The sequence below is a fragment of the Antechinus flavipes genome, chromosome 4 (assembly GCF_016432865.1).
Source record: "Antechinus flavipes isolate AdamAnt ecotype Samford, QLD, Australia chromosome 4, AdamAnt_v2, whole genome shotgun sequence".
NCBI classification, from domain to species: domain Eukaryota; kingdom Metazoa; phylum Chordata; class Mammalia; order Dasyuromorphia; family Dasyuridae; genus Antechinus; species Antechinus flavipes.
The window spans coordinates 42,700,030-42,718,307 of NC_067401.1; the positions used below are offsets into that span (position 1 = coordinate 42,700,030).

At 38.2% G+C, this 18,278-nt stretch overlaps 1 protein-coding gene across 3 annotated transcripts in view; it reads right to left on the minus strand.

Moving 5' to 3' along the window:
- LOC127559184 (myomegalin) overlaps positions 1 to 18,278 on the minus strand; it is a 260,227-nt gene that overhangs the window by 208,116 nt on the left and 33,833 nt on the right. The window contains exon 1 of one of the 3 annotated variants that reach the window (XM_051992863.1): positions 13,499 to 13,898. The exons of the other annotated variants lie outside the window; for them this stretch is intronic. Within the exon in view, the coding sequence (XP_051848823.1) occupies positions 13,499 to 13,518 (20 nt within the window). The 5' untranslated portion in view covers positions 13,519 to 13,898. Of the gene's footprint in view, positions 1 to 13,498; positions 13,899 to 18,278 lie in introns of those variants that run through there. 3 annotated transcript variants of the gene reach the window in all.

Consider the following 18,278-nt stretch of genomic DNA (forward strand, 5'->3'; position numbering starts at 1 on the left):
TACACCTAGTTTGAACTAATACAGATCATTTTCTCCACTGTACCACCTGGCTGCCTCAATTAGATATTTTGGAATATAAAAAAAATTATATTAAATAAATCTTAAAAGGAAGGTCAGGGAGACAAATTTTGAACTATGTTACATTTCCTAAGTCCCCAAATAAAGGGAAGTAGCCACTGTAGGACTTTGAAAATCCTATAAATCATTCCACATGATTGATAAGAATAAAGTTAACTATTTAGGAAGACAATCAAACTCCTTGGCTTAATATTTACCAAATGCCCACCCTTGAGTGTTTGTGCCTCTAGACATTCAACACATAATAAATTTAAAGGAGTTTGACTGTCTTCCTAAATGTTTCCCCACTTTACTATGAAGTCCCAGAAATTCTAAGTAAGCTTTATTAGCTTAAGATGGCACTAAGACTTTTGGGATACCTTAGATATATATGTATGTATGTATATATACACAAATCCTAAGCATCATCTCCTAGGAGATTATCAGCCAAGGATCAAGAGCTGATGTGTACATCAGCAGAAATGAAATAGGTCTCTTTTGCTTTTCTCTGCTCACGTAAATATACAAGGGTTGGATGCAGAGTGAAAAATGTGGCCTACTTTCTCGCTATGTGAAAGTTTGACCTGGAGAGCGCCTGCATTCTAGGCTTTCACAAGTGGAACCTGTTCAGAAACAAAGACATTTTGAGCAAAGGTGCCCCGAGGGAGCAATTTCTGGGCTTCCATTTCTATTCATAACTTTCCAGTTCAATCTGCTCACTTGCTCTGGATTTTTCCTAAATTTGACCTGCTGCTGAAGGATTCTGTGCCGTCCTAGACCCTGGGGTACTGGTAGTTTCAAAACAAAAGTAATGCTATATGTCTCTGAGGTGAATTTTAATCTTAAATCCTAGTCTCTAGAAATCAAAAGGTAGAAATTATCTTTGATTTTGTTTTTGTTTCTCTCCTGCTTAGCACAATGACAAGTAAATTGAAAGTACTTAATAAATATGTTTTTATTCATCCATTTTTTAAATGAGCTATTTATTGCCAGACATTATGCCAAGTGATGGAGACAAAAATTAAACAATCCCTGCCCTCAAATATAGGCTCACCTACAATTTGACATTTCTTGACAAGATGATTTGATAGGCCCCCTCCAGGATATCTGATGTCAAGTGATCACCCTGATTGGTAGGTAAAGGCAATGGTAAGCATTGGCCCTCTCCTGAAATGACCTATTCAAGTCACTTCCTCAGCCTTTACCAAGAGCCTCCAAAAAGATTCACTTGGTCTCATCAGCCTTTCCATGATTATCAATTGAGTCTTTGCCAACAGGCAAGAAGGTAGGGGAGTATAGTAGAAAGCAATTCTTTGGATTTGTAATCCTGGATTCAAATTCAGGTCATTTTCCTATGTGCTTCAGTTTCCTGATCAGTAAAATAGGGGTTTTGGACTGGATTACCTCTAAAATCCCATTCAGATCTAACTCTATTATTACAGGAGATATAAGAACAAAGGCAAATCTCATTAAAAGGCAAAAGACCAATAGGGAATCTTCTGAGATTTTCCTTCCTTCATAGCTCAGTTTGCTCTTTTCTTACATAGTTTGCCAAAAGATGGTGAATGGGACCAGGTAAAGATTTCTCAAAAAGTCTATGAGATGGAGTGGGTCAGATCTTAGCCCTAAGTTTCAGAAAGTCACTTGATCCCTATTTTCAGAGGGCTGGAAGACAGAAAAGGTCAGACCCTAGGTCTAAGCTTCAGGAAGTTATGTGACCTACAGGAAGTAGACAGCATTGCTGAACATTGGTCAGTGGTTACTTCCTTTTCAATTCATCCAGTGAACCCAAGTCTTGCTATATAATTGATTCCCTGTTTCTGGGCCCAGGGCCACATATCACGCTGGCAGCCTGGAGCTGAGAAGCTCTGTGTCTGCTCAGCTGGTGTGCTTGGACCTCTCCTTGCAAGGACCAGATAAATGCTTTTTGTTTATAACTGAAGATGCCTCTGAGTAGTCAATTTGGATAAGGGGGTCTAGTACCCCGTCCCCCACAATGGCAACTGTAACTTCTATTATATGGGACATTACCCTTTTTGGTACAAAGATCACAATTATCCTATTATCTGAGGCAGAAGCAAAAGATGCAAAGATCAAGGATTTTACATAAATATAAGCATAATTTTATATAAATAAATATAACATCAAATTGCTTGCTGTCTTGGGGGGAAGGGAGACAGAAGGAGAAAAATCTGGAACACAAGGTTTTATAAAATTGAATGTCAAAAACTATCTTCGCATGTATCTGGAAAAATAAAATACTATTATAAATAAAGCCATTATAATTTTATACAAATTAAACATAAATACAAATTTGCATAAATGTATATAAATCAAATATAAATTTACATTCAAATGAGTCTTCATTTTTTTCAGAGGCAAAAGCATCATTACAAGTCCTGGGAATGCCAGTACTTAATTGGTCAAGAGTTGCCAAGAATGAACAGATTCCTTTGTTAGCCTTGATGAGCAAGTGTGTCTCAGCTTGTCATCAGTACATTAACAATGCATTCTCCTCCAACGAGACAGCAATTCTGCCCATCACTCAACTCTATTCTTGGGAATGCCGAGGGCCAAATGGAGCACTCTGGGAGGCAGGTTTCTGGGATGGCAATCTCTAACAGCTGGAATGGGAAGAATGCTACATTAGTGCAGGGTACCTACAACATTCACTTTAGGGAAAGTTGGAAGGGGAAGGAGAAACCATAATTGAAGACCTTCTTACCTCTTATATCAGATCTATAAGAAGGAAGAGTAACTGTTTCCAATTGCTATCTTTGAGGATTTGTCTGAAAGTGCTGCTACATTGTATTCAAGGGTTGAAAGGAGATCCAGGGACTCTGTGAGACTAAAAAAGTGGGGAGGAAATGGTTCCCCCAAGGGAAGGAGAGACTGTAGGCAAACTGTTTTCCCCACAAGAAAGTGATAGTGATAGTGATAGTGATGGTGGTGATGATGGTGGTGATGATGGTGATGATGATGATGATGAAAACAGTTCAAGTTTACAAAGCACTTTACAATTATCATATTATTTGACTGGATCTTCACAAAGCACTTTACAGTTATTATATTATTTGACTGGATTTTTCCAACCATATTTTATATATGAGAAAACTGGGATCCAGAAAGATTGATTTGCCAGGATCACAGGGGAAACAGAATTTCAATCCAGGTACCCATGACTCCAAGTCATTAAGCTTCCTAGGATGCCCTCATGAGCTATGTATAAAAACAGATGTGCTCCCCCTCCTTCCACAAATAGAACTGTTCCCTGAAATAGCCCCTCTAGTTTTGAAAGAGAAGTGCATCAAGTATCTGCTCACTCCACAGCATTCCTGTGAGGAACAAATAGGATAATTATGTAAATTGCTTTGCTAATGTTAAAGCTCTATGTAAATGTTAATTAATGAGATAACTTCCATTTAATAATAACATCTCTCATCTCTATAATATTTTAAGGTTACTAGTCCTTTCCTTATCTCAGAAGATAATAACTGATATTTTATTTAGTGTTTTTAAAGTTTGCAAAGCAAAACCTCTTATCTTATTTCAACTACATATTAACCTTGGGAGGTATTACAGGAATCATATCCATTTTTACATATAAAAGTATGGAGGTTGAGAGAGTAAGTGTTTTTTGCCCATGGTCATGTACTAGTAGGGTTTTAATATAGGTTTGATAGAAGAGTGCTAAACTGAATTTATGCTATGGCCTTTCTAAGATATGGTTTTTTTTAAAAACTATCAAGACTTTTGACTTCTTGACTAACCTGAGAAATTAAATTATTCCCTTCAATGCCTCAATTTTATTCTCTGGAAAATGGGAATAATGATATGTATCCCTTAGACTAACATATGAGATTTCATTGTTAACATCTTCTTAAAGCTTTTGCTCATTTGAAGAAAAATTAGAAATATGAAGTGCCAAGTAATTGAATGAATAAAGAAGCACTTATTTTGTGTCAAGCAGGGAAGCTAGGTAATACAGCCAATAGAGTGCTAGATCTAAAATCAGAAAAATTCATCTTCCTGAATTCAAATGTGGTCTCTTACATTTACTAGCTGTGTGACCTGGGCAAGTCATTTAATCTTGTTTGCCTCAATTTCCTCATCTGTAAAATGAGCTGGAGATGAAATTGGCAGACACTTCAATATCTCAGCCAAAAAATCCCTAAATGGATTAACAAAGAATTGGATACAACCAAAACGATCAAAAGTGACAAGCACTATTCTTGGCATATGTAATGTTATATATCTATACTCATCCCTGAGTTGATTGCTCCAAATCAATCCAGTAACTTTCATTCTATGATTACATTTTTCAACTTATCTTCCTGGATTATACTCTTTCTTCCTCCATGGACCTTTTTCCTGAGTCCCTAAAGTTCTTACATAGCTGAGATTTCTAGGATCTGACATTGGGTATGTCTAATTTGTCACTTCACAGTTCCCAGTAGATTGCCAATTCCCCAGTAGAGACTCTTATTCATTTCCTATTTATTCCCCAAGCACCTAGTATCTTGTACACAGAGCTTAATTTAATTTAATTTGATTGCATTCTCCTCTTTCCTCACCTTTTAATCACATAATTCCCTCCACCTGAAATTTCTTTCCTTTTGCTCTTTGCCTGATAAAGCTTTATTCATTATAAAGCCTAATACAAATGGTATAGATCCTTGCTGATCTGTCTGATTGATCATTCAATTCTTATATAGCACTTTATTTTGCAATACTCTAATGCATTTATTAGATGATAGCATTGATTATAGTAATGTTTGCCACTTTTCCCTTTAATAGACTAAATTCCATGATGACAAAGAGGATTTCTCATCTGTTAATCTAGAATTGGTTAAATAATCAGATGATGCAAAAAAGTCATTGGTGGATGTCAAACTGGAGGTAGGTTTCTTTCAATGCCCCCATGTGATAGCTTTATTAGTGAATCAGATGAAGCCATCAAAAGCATTCTTAGCGAATTGAAGACAACACAAAGCTGGAATGGATACCTAATCCATTAGATGTGAATGGAGAATCAAAAATTCCCAAAAGATTCCCAAGATGAGCCAAATTTAACAAGGTAAAATGAATAAGTATTAATAAGAATCCATATCTATATTTGAGTTTTAAAAACCAATTGTATAAAGGGGAAGAAAGAAGGGAAGAAGCATTTATTAAGTGCCAGGCATTGAGCTAAGCACTTTACATACATTATCTCATTTGATCTTCACAAAAACCTTGTGAATTTGTATAAGATGGAGAAGGTTTGGCTCTATTTTTTTTTTCCATTCATGCAATCTGAAGGTCTTAGTGAAGCGCAAGATCAGTTTGAAACAACAGACATGACAGCCAAAAAGAATTCTACTGCAATCTTAGCCAAATGAATACAGATATATTATTCAAAACATGCCCTGTTCAAATCACATCTGGAATATTATTCCACTGTGCCATCTAGCTGCACAGGAGTTGCAAAGACCTAAATTTTAACTCCACATCATTAACTTCCTAATAATGAGAGTTGTTTGAAAGTGGAATGAAAGACTTGCAAATTATAAATTCACCATCACCACAGATCTTCAGGTAGAGACAGGCTACTTATTTGTCATGGATATCATGGCAAAGATTCCTGACACATTGTCTGTAGTTTTCTAAGAGATACAGGATGATAGAACACTTGAGTTTGAGAGATTTAAGCTACAAGAGAGTTAAAGGCAATTGGGAATCCATACTAAATCTGGCACTAATTTGGTCATCCCTTGGAGCACAGGAACCACTAGGCTGCCTAATGAGGGGTGAACCAGCCCAGGTCTGTAGCAGAATTAATTAGTCAAAGTGTCCAGTCTTCATTGAGGTCAAGCTCATGAGTGGTTACTGAGTTTCTAGCCTGGGAGACATAAGGAGGAACAAATCTGAAAAAATTCTATTTAATTATAGTTATAACTAGATGACCATTAAAGCCCCTATAAAACCTCAGATTCTATAACTTCTATGAATTAAACATTGTATTCCCATTTGAAATACTAACTATAGTGTTAGTTCATAGAAGTCACAGAATTTGAGTTTTGGATGTGCTATTCAAAGCAAGTTTAATATTATTATGAAGATTATTAAACATTTCAAAAGAGCTTCGTTCAATTCTGTTATTATATATATATATATATGTGTATATATATATATATATATATATATATAGAGAGAGAGAGAGAGAGAGAGAGAGAGAGAGAGAGAGAGAGAGAGAGAGAGAGAGAGAGAGGAACATGAGAGAGCAAGAAAATGAGAATAAGAGAAAGAATGTGAGATATAACAGATGACTCAGTTCAACACTCATCCAACAAATGAGGATTAAATAGAACTTGAAAAATTACAAAAATGTCATAGTGCTCTATCCACTGTACCACCTAGCTACCTTGAACTTATGAACAACAATTCTGAAGTTAGGAGAATGAGTTCAAATTCAGTCTCAGACACATACTGATTGAGTGATAAACAATTCAACTTAACTCCACAAAAAAGCCATAAGTTCATATATTTAGGATTAGAAGAAGTCTTAGAAGTCATCCACTCCAGCTATTTCATTTGACAAATGAGGAAATTGAGATACAGTGAAATTAATGACTTGCTGAAATGGTAGAACTGGAATTAGAAATCAGGTCCTCTCATATCAAATGTAGCATTCAACACTCCACTGCCTTAAATCAGCATTCTCTTTTAGTATTCTAAAATATTGGAATAGATGAACTCAAGGTTCTTTCTAGCTCTAACCATGCATCTTCAGGAAACAGAGGCCCAGAGAATGTTGTGCTCAAAATGGCAGAATAAAACCTTGAATTCATGTCTGTAGATTTAATGACCTGGATTTTCTCAGACTTTTCTTATGTTGAGTTTTTATCAGAAACCATCTTATAAGTGTTTAAAAATTCAGATTAAAATTTTACTTTATTTTTAAAATATTGATAAATTTCATTTAGGGGCACTGTGTGTGTGAGAGAGAAAGAGACAGACAGACAGACAGACACGGGAAAATGAGAGGGAGGAAGAATGAGAAAGAGAGAGCAGAGAGAAAGAAAGAAACTAAGAAAGAGAGCATGAGAGAGCAAAAGAGTGAGAAATGAATGAATGAGAAGAGAATGAGAATAAAAGAGAAAAAGAACACTAGAGAATAAGAGATAAAGAAAAGGAGAGAAACATACACAGAAAGAGACAGAGACAGACATACAGAGAAAGACAACAGAGACAAAGACACAGAAAAAGACAGACAAAGAGAGAGATGGAGCAGACAGAGTAACAGAGAATGCAGCAAAACAAGAATATAAACCAGAGAAAAGAGTTCTACTTCTGGAGTCAGAAGATTTGGTTTCCTACTAACACTATGGGACCTTGGTCAAATTTTTCAACCTTTTTCAGGTGCCAGCTTCCTCAAGTGTATAGCTCCTAAGATCTCCCCAAGTTCTGTATCTCAGAACCTATGAACATAACAAGGACATACAGAGACCCCACAAGATTCAGGATCAGGGATGGAGAATGGGGCTGAAAAAATTTCTAAGAACCTTTTGACTATGATAATTACTCAAATTAACTATGAAGGACATGAAGGAAGATGCAATCTGAATTTAGAGAAAGAACTGATAAACAGAAGTATACGATTTAATATGTGTGTGTGTGTGTGTGTGTGTGTGTCTAATGATAAAAACATTTGATAAGAAGGAGAGAAAAAGGGAAAAGAAAATTACATGACAAATTTATTACATATTTAGAAGGAATGGCAAATTTCATGAGCAGTTATCTTTGTTTTTCTATTCTTTTATGAAGATATTTATTTTATCTCCTAATTAGTTTTAAAGTGAAATTTTTTTTAAAGAATCAGATGAAGAAAGAAAACCAATATTTGGAGCAGAAAAAGAAAATACTATGTCCGTATGTAAGTGTCCCAGCACCTGAATCTGAATGTCAGCTCTATTCTTAATCACTGGCATGATCTTGAGCTAACCACTTACTCTCACTTCAAGGGGTTCCTGAAGAGAAACTCTTCCTTGCAATTTTATGTGTGAACATCTGGAAATTTACTCATTCATCCACTCCAGGAAAACTGCCCTGTTTAGAAGCATGGTGGCCACTCACACCAGTGATGAAAACAGCTCTGCTTACGATCCTTCCCTGCACTCCCATTCTGGACCAGCCTCAGCTGAAGGAAGGAGAAACAGAAATCCTTTGTTGTTTAATTGTTGTTCAGTGCCTGACTCTTCATGATTCCATTTGAGATTTTCTTGGCAAAGACACTGGAGTGGTTTGCCATTTCCTTCTCCAGCTCATTTTACAGATAAGGAAACTGAGGCAAACAGAGGGAAGTGACTCACCCAGAGTCATACAGTTAGGAAATGTCATCTGAAATCAAATTTGAACTTAGTAAGATGAGTCTTACTGTTTCTAGGTCTAGAGCTCTACCCACTACATTGCCTGGTTGCTCCATAACTGAAGTCCAAATTGTCCTAATACATGAAAAAGAGTCAGTGAAGTGAAGACTAGGGATATAGGAAAACTTCAGGATCTTAGAATTTCAGAGAACATGGAAAAGGATGGGTTATTCCTTAGATACAAAAAGAAGCTTAAAACTATGGAAAAGAAAAAGAAAAAGCAAATGGAGAATATTCCTTCTCATGCTAAGGAGAGAATCTGTTCAAAGTTGAACTGCCTGAAACATTCTCCCTCTTCCATTCCAACCACTGACTTTCCTGGCTTCCTTTAAGTCCCAATTAAAATCCCACCTCCTACAGGAAGCTTTGCCCAATCCCTCCATTAATTATTTCCTATTTATCCTCTCTGCAGCTTGTTTGTAGATATTTGTTTGCATGTTTTCTCCCTCCCCCATTAGACTGCAACCTCCATGAAGACAAGGACAGTCTTTTGTCTCTTTTTGTATCCCTGGTGCCTAGCACAGTGCCTGCCATACTCTGGTAGGCTCTTAATAACTGTTTATAGAATTGAATTGGATGCTGCAAAAGCCATTACAGTAATTCATACATATTTGACTAAAATATGTGTTTGAGAGAAGCTAAAGAGTCATTTACAAATAATAGACCACAATTATAGGTCTGAGTTCAGGATACCCACTTAATAGCTCCTGGGTACTGTTAAATTCATCCATTCGCTGAAGCTTATGAAGTTATTTTTTGTAGAAATCGAAAAATAAAAATGTGAGTACCCATGTATATTACACCCTTAGGAAAAGTATCATCAGCAAAAGTGTGGCCAATTCCAGGGTACCATGGTGCCCTGGTAAAAGTATAGAATGTTGGCTCTGGGGCAAGTAGGTGGAACAGTGGATAGAGCACCAACCTTGAAGTCAGGAAGACCTGACTTCTTACTTAAGTCTTCTTAATACTTAATTAATAATTTAGTAATAATTAAATAATAATAAGAAGAAATAATACTTCTTAGCTGTGTGACCCTGGGCAAGTCATTTAACCCAAATTGCCTCAGGGGAAAAAAAGAAAGAAAGAAAGAATGCTGCCTCTGAAACTAGAGGACTTAGGTTCAAATCCCACTTTTGACATTTACACAGTAAAAATTCATGTAACCTTGAATGTCATTAACTCCAAGGAGGACCTCTATTTTTTCATTTGTAAAATGAGAAAGCTATTCTGGATGGCCTCAGAAGTCCCTTCCAGTTCTATAATAAACCTGAATAAATTGTTTACTTCTTCATTTACTGCCCCTATTTACAGATACCTACCACCCTGTATTAATAACTGAGTTCTAACTACAACATTGTAAACAAGAGAACCAGTGAAAAATGCAACTCCCTGATTCTCTTAAGTTAGCAGTTTAATTTAGGAGAGGTTAAAGACAAATATACTCCCAATGGTTATCTGTGGAATGTAATCTAAGTATAGTAAGTGTACTTTTTCTCTCACTGAAGACTGGGCTAACAGTGAGGAGAAAAGAAAGCAGAGAACTCCTGGATTTGGACCCTCCAGGCTTGGGGTCAAATCCCACCTTAACTATTCACTACCTGTATTAGCTTAGACTTGAATATTGAGTCATTATATTGAAGCTGAAAAAAGGACATCAGAAATTTTCTGGTCCAATTTCCCTCCCCTTTTAATAGATGAGGAAACTGATTCCAAGAGAAGTTAACTGAGGTCACACAAGTGATAAATATCAGCCAATCTCTGAAGGCAAACTGAGTCTCAATTTCTTCATCTGTAAAATCAAGGTTTCGACTAGATCAGTAGTTCTTAATCTGGAACTACCAGTTTAACAGAAAATGTTTTGATAATAGTATGTCAACAATTGATTTTCTTTCCGATCCTATTTTACGTATTTAAAATATTATTTTGAGAAGGGACACACTGGCATCACTTGATTGCCAAAGGGATCCATAAAACAAAAAAGATTAAAAATCTCTAGGCAGAAATCCCTTCAGGCTCTAAATCTCTAATTCCACAGAGGATATTCTCATCCTTCCTCTTCTCTTAAATCAATTCTCAAAGCAGCAACACGCAAACCTTGACCCAGTAAGTGACAGGTTAAAAAAAATTGGGAAAAGTGTAAAATTTTGCTCACTGCACTTTAATCAGCAGCATCCCTTCATAGTGCTTCAGAGTCATTTGACTGGGAAAAATTTTGTAAATAAACAAAGGATTTGTGGCAAGCCGAATTTCTCTTTTTTGCTGAGTAGGAGCACAAAGTTTCCACCCAAAAGGGGAAGGGAATAATGAGTAACCTGAAGTAACTGCCCCATTTCTTTCTGACTATTAGCAACCATCTGACACCACTCCGTAGTTTAGGGAGAGGTGCTGGGAGCTGCTCAGATAAGCATTAGGATTGTACCTGCCTAAAAGTAATTTTATAACCTGATTGTAGTGGTTATAAGGTTGTCAAAGTGATTACCAGGCCTTTTGGAGGCTCTTCCCTAACACCATGTTTGAAAGGGCACTTGTTCCATGTGTTATCTCTAGACAAAAATGCTAATCTAAAAGCATTTCAGGCAGAGGCATCTATTGTTACTAGCTTTTTACTAGCCTTAGGTATAGCTTGAATGTTACCAGGACCAACCCTGGGAGCTTAGCATGCTACAATTTGTCAAATTTGTCAAAAGCTAGTTGTTGCCTACAGTAGGAGAGAGATGAAGATGAACCTCAAGTTATCACCCTAACCCCAGAGCTGTGAGAGTCCAGAGCCGAACAACCCAACTTTAGTCCACCTCCTGTCCTAGGAACAAGCTGTTTAGGATTGCCCCATTCTAGAACGGATTAGTGATAACTATTCCTAAATATGGCTTAGGAAAGATCTCCAGAGCATCTCCAGAACCAATTCATTTTCAGTGGGATTAGAATCAATTTTATTCTCTCACTTCCCTTGTTTACCCCCCAACAATTTAAGGTATCAATTATCTAGAGCATTGTTGTTGAATTTAAAGAGGCCATTGATTCATATGTATGGATCCCAGAAGGCAGCATATTGACTTAACTTTAAAAAGTAGTGTTATCTATGTTTTATTGCATTTGTATTCAGTTTTGCAAAAGTAAACATTTTCATCTAGTTTGGACTGCACTACAAAGTATTGCTGGGTCCAGATAAAGGCCATGTGTTTAGCACATCTGATAGGGAAATCAATCAATCAAAAAGTATCTATCAAGCATTTACCATGTGCAGGGGCACTATGTTAGGCATTGGAGGTTTTTTTTTTTTTTAAATCCTCATTCTCAAGAAAATTACATTTTATCATGAGGGAGATAATATGTACATATAGAAGCATACATAAAATATATACAGAATTTTGCATGGTACTTTTTGGAGTAGCTGGGAGGAGGGGGGAAAGGTGGAAAAATCAGGAAAGCTTTCACATAGGAGTTAGTGTTAGAACTGAATTTTGAAGGAAACAAGAAAGTCTAAGAGTCAGAGATAAAGATAAAGTGTATTCCAGGCAGAAGAGACAGTCAAGAGATTGATTCAGGAAATGGGCTATTCTTGGAGAGGAAGAGCAAAAAGAGGTGAGTCTAGCTAGACAATAGAGGACAACAAACAAAGTAATTGTTAATAAGATTAGAAAGATTGTAGTCAGGTTATAAAAATGCTTAAAAAGTTAATCAAAGGAATTTATATTTGATTGTAAAAGCAATAGGGTCAGGGGAACAATACAGGAAGGAAGGCAGTCTCTTCCTTCTTTCATTCTTCTGACTGAGCCAACAAAACATTTTCTGAAGGCAAGAATAGTTTCTCCATTCCTTGGATCCCTGTATCCACTACTGTGCCATACACATAGCAAATCCTTTATAAATAATTGTTGAAATGAACACAATGTCTTCTCTTTAAAGTCCTCTCACCTCATTTCTTACCTTGCCTTAATCATTGAATGAGTGTTGCCTCAAACTGAAACTTGGTTTAAAAAAAAAAAAAAACAACCTTAGCTTAAAAAGTTCAAGACCTCTTTGCATCCAGTCCCATTTCCAATCATCCTGATCTATATCTTGCCACTGTGCCCACATGGCTCCGAAGGAGACAGTGAGGTTGGTGATGTTGTACAGCCCTCCCTTAAATTCAATTCACCGGCATATCTTGCCATCACCTCCCTGATGTCACCGTCCTCTTCCAGAATGAAGGACAAACAACAACATAGGAATAGATCCTATAAAGGGGAAAGGAAAGAACTAAGAAATAGAAAAACAGCATTCCCCTGGGCTTTTTCGATAGAAGAAGGAAAGTCAAATACGAATTTCCAGGGTTTTTGGAAGGGGTGTGTAGAATGGAGTAAAGGATAGGATATCATTTCCTGGGGCATCCTCAGAATTAAATTGCTTTGACAAAGTTTTCTTTGCAGGGAATGAATGGGGCTATGGCTAGAGGAGCAAATGGACTACATTGAATGCCTCCCCCAACCCTATCTGGATGATACAGATCTCTTATCTCTCATCCTAGTCTCCCTCTTTACCAAAGGCTAATTTGAGCTAGACCCGCCCCTGGAGATGAAAGAGCAGGGTACCATTCAGGAAGCCATCTGCCTTAATGGCTCATGGCAGGGGGTGAGAAGAGCAGGAAGAAAGTAGGCAAGAGGGGAAAGAGGCTGAATTGTCAGCAAGAGTTATTCCTACACAGAAACTCAACTACTCCACATCTTCGGGGAAAATTTCTTCATAAGCTTACGTGGCTGAAAAACACAGCTTTATGTAAACTCCAAGGCAAAGATGGGTGGATATTTTTAGCTTTGAGTCTGGGAATATCAGAGCATCAACAGGAGAGGAAATATACAATATAGAGGGACGACATCAGATTATTGGGTACGAGCCCCCAAACTGATGGAAAAGATGAGGAAAAGGAAAGCGGAAAGTGATAAGATAAGGAGCAGCAAGGTGAGCTTTAGGAAATGACGCTTGGAGACGCTTAAAAGGATGGGAGAGTCAGGGACAAAGTGAGGGAGTTCCGGGAAAAGACAGGGGCGACTCACCTCGTCCACATCTGCTCCATCTTTCAGCCCCTTTCTTCTCGTCCTCAGGGAGCCGCTTCTCATTGGAGAAAGGGAGCAGCCGGGGAAGAAGAGAAGAAGAAGGCTTGTCCACGTATTTTGGGAGCTAAAGGCAGGAACCTCTACTAGTCTAGCTCCTTCTGCCCGTCAAAGAAAAGTCCCAGTTCAAGGCCGATTCAAAAAGCCGATTCGACGTGGCGGGTCTCTAAGGGCATGGCAGGCACAAGGGAGGGACTGTTCTCGGCAGGGAGCTTTACTTTGGAAGGGGAGCAGAGCAAGAGGAGCGGAGCCGGGAGCTGTTTGGGGAACTGGAGCTGAACACTGCGTCCTTGCGCACGCTCGCCCGCGCGCACACACTCACTCACTCTTTCTGTCTCTCGGTCTCTCTCTCGCGCACTCGCACACACACACACACACACACATACACACTCCCAGGCTGAGACATGACTGGCTGGCAGGAGTTGCTCAGCACCAGCTGAGCTGTCAGCCACGAGGGGAGGCGGAGCTCCCGGCACAATCTGCCCATGTTGCATCCCGCGAATCTTCCTCCTCCTCCTCCTCTTCCTCGTTCCCCCCCCCTCCTCCTTTCCACCTCCTCCTCCTCCTCTTCCCTCCCCCGCTCCTCCTCCTTCTCCTCCTCCTCCTCTCCTCCTCCCTCTACTCTTTTTCTTCTTTCTCTTACTCCTTTTCTTCTTTTTCCTCCTCCTCCTCCTCTTCTTCCTCCTCCTCCTCCTCTCCTCCTTTTCCCCTCCTTTTCCTTTCCTCTTTTTCCTCCTTCTCCTCTTTCTCCTCCTCCCCCTCCTCCTTTCTCCTTTTTCTCTTCCTCCTTCTCTTTCCTTCCTTCCTTCCTTCTTTCCTTTCTTGCTTCTCCTCCTCCTCCTCCTCTCCTCCTCCTCCTCCTCCTCCTCCTCCTCCTCCTTTTCCTTTCCTCTTCCTCTCCTTCACCAGCTGGAAATGATGACGTTGGCAGAAGGGCAGAGGACTTATGAGTAATATCCCACAAAACAATTCCTCCTCCTTTACCATCTCCACAGGAGAGGCTGGCAAAGAAAGAAATCTATGCAAAGGAAACTCTAATAAAGGAGTGTAATGCCCTTGTTCTCCTGCCAACTTGCCCACAGCAGTGATCTAGGACATAGCGATACATCCAGCCAGGCTTAAGTGTGAATACTAGAGCACGGACAGATGATCAATACCTGAATACCAAGGGAGATGGGTCTGATTATCACTGGAGACGGTACTGTTTTTATCCTGAAACTACCACTTTTTAAAGGAAGGCAGCAGAGGACTGAGTTGAGTTGGAGAGTCTGGGTCCCAATTCTGCCTGTGATGCTTGCTTTGTGATCATGGCAGAAGCCTTTTTGAACCTTATTTCCTCATCTAGATGGACTTTGGGTTCTTTTCCAGCTTCTAATCTATGATCCTGATCCATATATGCATCTGAAGTGAGTGATCCTTCTTGCACTTGGGAAAACCCAACAAAGAGCCCTTCAATTTAAGAAGCAACCTTAATCTCTGCAACTTCTTTTTAGTTTTAAAATGCTCTACCCACTCTCTGCTTTTGCAATTGGACTGGAGGCAAGTCCCTCTATTTCTCCTCTCTCACAGTCTCACTGACTCCAGAACAGAGAATTCCTATAACTCCCACTGTCTCACTGGAGCTAGGATTCAAAATCCTGGGGACTGAGGATCCCCAATACTTCTTATAAGCAGGATAAAGAGATGTTTCTAAAGGGTGAGAAATATGAATCCATGGAGTAGGTGGCAGGATCCCCAGTTCTGGAAATAGGTACAGATATGGATGTGGCAGGCAAACTGAAATAAGATCATTTGAATCATGAAGATCTATTCTTGATCTACAATGTTATTATTAAGTGGTGATATCATCTTCATCAAGTCATATTATCTCCAACTTTTCTGACTTTATTTATCAAAATTATAAGATGGAAAGATAGCTTTTTCCCAAGATTCCCATGGTTTCTATCCCAGGAACCAGTAGTTCATTGATGATCAGAAGGAGATCCAAAATAAAATTTCACATTTTGAAGGATGAAATTACCATTAACATGGGTCAAGAATTAATTAGCTGATCTGTTTTGAGGTAGCAGAAGGGGAATAAAAAGAGGGGAGAGGAGAAAGAAAGGGAGAGAAATTAAATGAGAAGAGAGGGAGGGAGATCCAACAGATGTCCAGATAATTGAAGTCTACTGTGTCTATATATCATGTCATTATGCCAGGATTGATAACTCTTTCTAGAATTCCTTATATATTTACTGTTTCTGTTATCTACAAGATATACATTGATGACAATTTCTGGTGATCTTTATCCAAATACTTTTCATCCTGTTTTCCCCTTCTAGTTCTTAGATTTTTTTCCATGAATATGGCTTCTTAATGTAAAATGTTCTACTATTATTTTATCTATCTTGTTTCTTTTGAATTAGAAATAGCTAGAAGACGGAAGTGATTAAAATGTCCTGCCTAGAGTCAGGAAGACTTCATTTAAATTCAGCTTCTGATACTTACTATCTGTGTGATCCTGGAACAGTCATTTAATCTCTGCCTGTCTAAATTTCTTCATCTATAAAATACCACCTATCTCTTAGGATTATTGTGAGGATAAAATGAGATGTTTATAGGGCTTAAAATACTATGTAAACATGACAAATATGGTAATGTTTAAAATGATTGCACATGTATTGCTTGCTGTCTTGGGGAGGAGAGGACATAAGGGAAGGAGGGAGAAAAAAAATTAGAACTCAAAATCTTACAAAAATGAATGTTGGGGGCAGCTAAGTGGTGAAATGGATAGAGCACTAGCCCTGAAGTCAAAAGGACTTGAGTTCAAATCTGACCTCAGACATTTAACACTTCCTAATTATGTGATTCTGGGCAAGTTACTTAACTCCAGTTGCCTCAGCAAAAAAATAAAAAATTAAAAAATAAAAATAAAAATAAAAATAAATAAATGTTGAAAACTATCTTTACATTAATTGGAAAAATAAAATGCTATTGAGGGGAAAATGCTAGGTAAAAGTGACCTTTTTTTATTATTCTGAATAAGGCATATCTGTCCAGAGTCAAATATGAATTGTAGACTTCATGCCATTGAGTCTCAGTAATATTTATGAGCCCAAATTTGTCTTCTTGCCTTACAAAATCTCATATCACCTTGTTTGTTAATCATATTCTCAAGATTTAGTCATCATTATTCAGTTGTCTTCTTACTCTGGAATGTTCTCTGCCATTTGTTCCCTCTTCTCCCATTAATGAGTTTCCCCCCATTCCCCACCCTCTCCATTTGGGGAATGGACTCAAGTCCTTCTAGTTCAAGACCAACCCACCTTCCCCAGCCACCACCATCCAGACCCCACATCGAGCTCCTTCCCTTCTTCCTCCCTCTCATTTTTCTCCTATGTATTATCTTTCCCCCATTAAAAGGCTGAAACTGTCTCTTTTTTTGGCTTTGATTGTAACTCTAGGGTTTAGCTCAGAAAAAGCTTTTAGTAAATGCTTGTTGCTTGCTTGCTTCTTGCTGTACTTGGAGCATTTGCTAAAAGACATCTAAAGCTAGGGATCTTGTTACTAGCTTCTCTCTTAAATTTTGACTCCTGTGATCTTGAATTCAATTAAATAAATATTAATTATCCATTTACTATGAGAAAAGGGCAACAAGGTGGTGCCAGATCTGGAGGCAGGAAGACCTGAGTTCAAATGTGACCAGTTATGTGACTCTGAACAAGTAACAACTCAGTTTCCTCACTTGCCAAATGAGCCAGAAAAGGAAATGGCAAACCATTCTAGTATCTTTGCCAAGAAAATTCCAAATGGGTTCACAAAGAGTCAAAGAAGACCCAATTATAGCTACTATGAGCAAGCCATAGTGCCAGGTTTTGGTGATACAAGATCAAAGAGCTTACATTGTATTAGGTTTATAGGTTTGTCTACTGCTCTCCCATCGCTTTAGTATAAAGGCAGTAAGTAGGTAGTCTGTTTTCTGCTTCCCCCTTTTCACTTCTGAGCCTAGCTGATTGAATTTGCAAGACTCCAGGCAAATTAATTCTCATCAGCCCTAATTAGGTACATTCTACTCTGGCCAGGATGCTATCATTTCTTTTTTTAAAGCTATAGCTCAGACATAAGAATATAATGATACTAATAAATTTCATTTTTAAAGAACTCTAAGGTTTACAAAGCAGTTTTCCTATAACAACCTTGGGAAATAAGTAGTCTGTCCCCCATTCCAAATATACACATCAGGGACAGTATTAAATAGATGCTTAATATTTATTGAATGAATGAGTGTCGAGTCTCCATCACTATTGTTAACATGATTACTGACCATTTTCTCATAATTCCTTTTTAAATTAGTGGAGTGATTTATGGTCACTTTGGTTAATAAAGCAGTTCCATAGTGCACAGACATTGGGATTGGAATCAGGAAGAGTCATCTCTCTAAGTTCAAATCTCGCTTCAGACACTAGCTGTATGATAGTGATAGTCACTTCATCCTGTTTGCCTCAGTTTCCTAATCTGTAAATTGATTTGGAGAAGAAAATGGCAAACCACTCCAGTATTTTTGCCAAGAAAACCCCAAATGGAGTTACAAAGAGTCAGACAAGACAGAAATAACTGAACAACACATCCATGAGTTAGACCCAAGTTGCTGAAAAGAAACCCCATGTCTTTGTCTTTATTTGTCCCTGTGCTTACAATATAATGGAGAGAGACAAACACAAAAAGAACCACGGGGGGCGAAGGA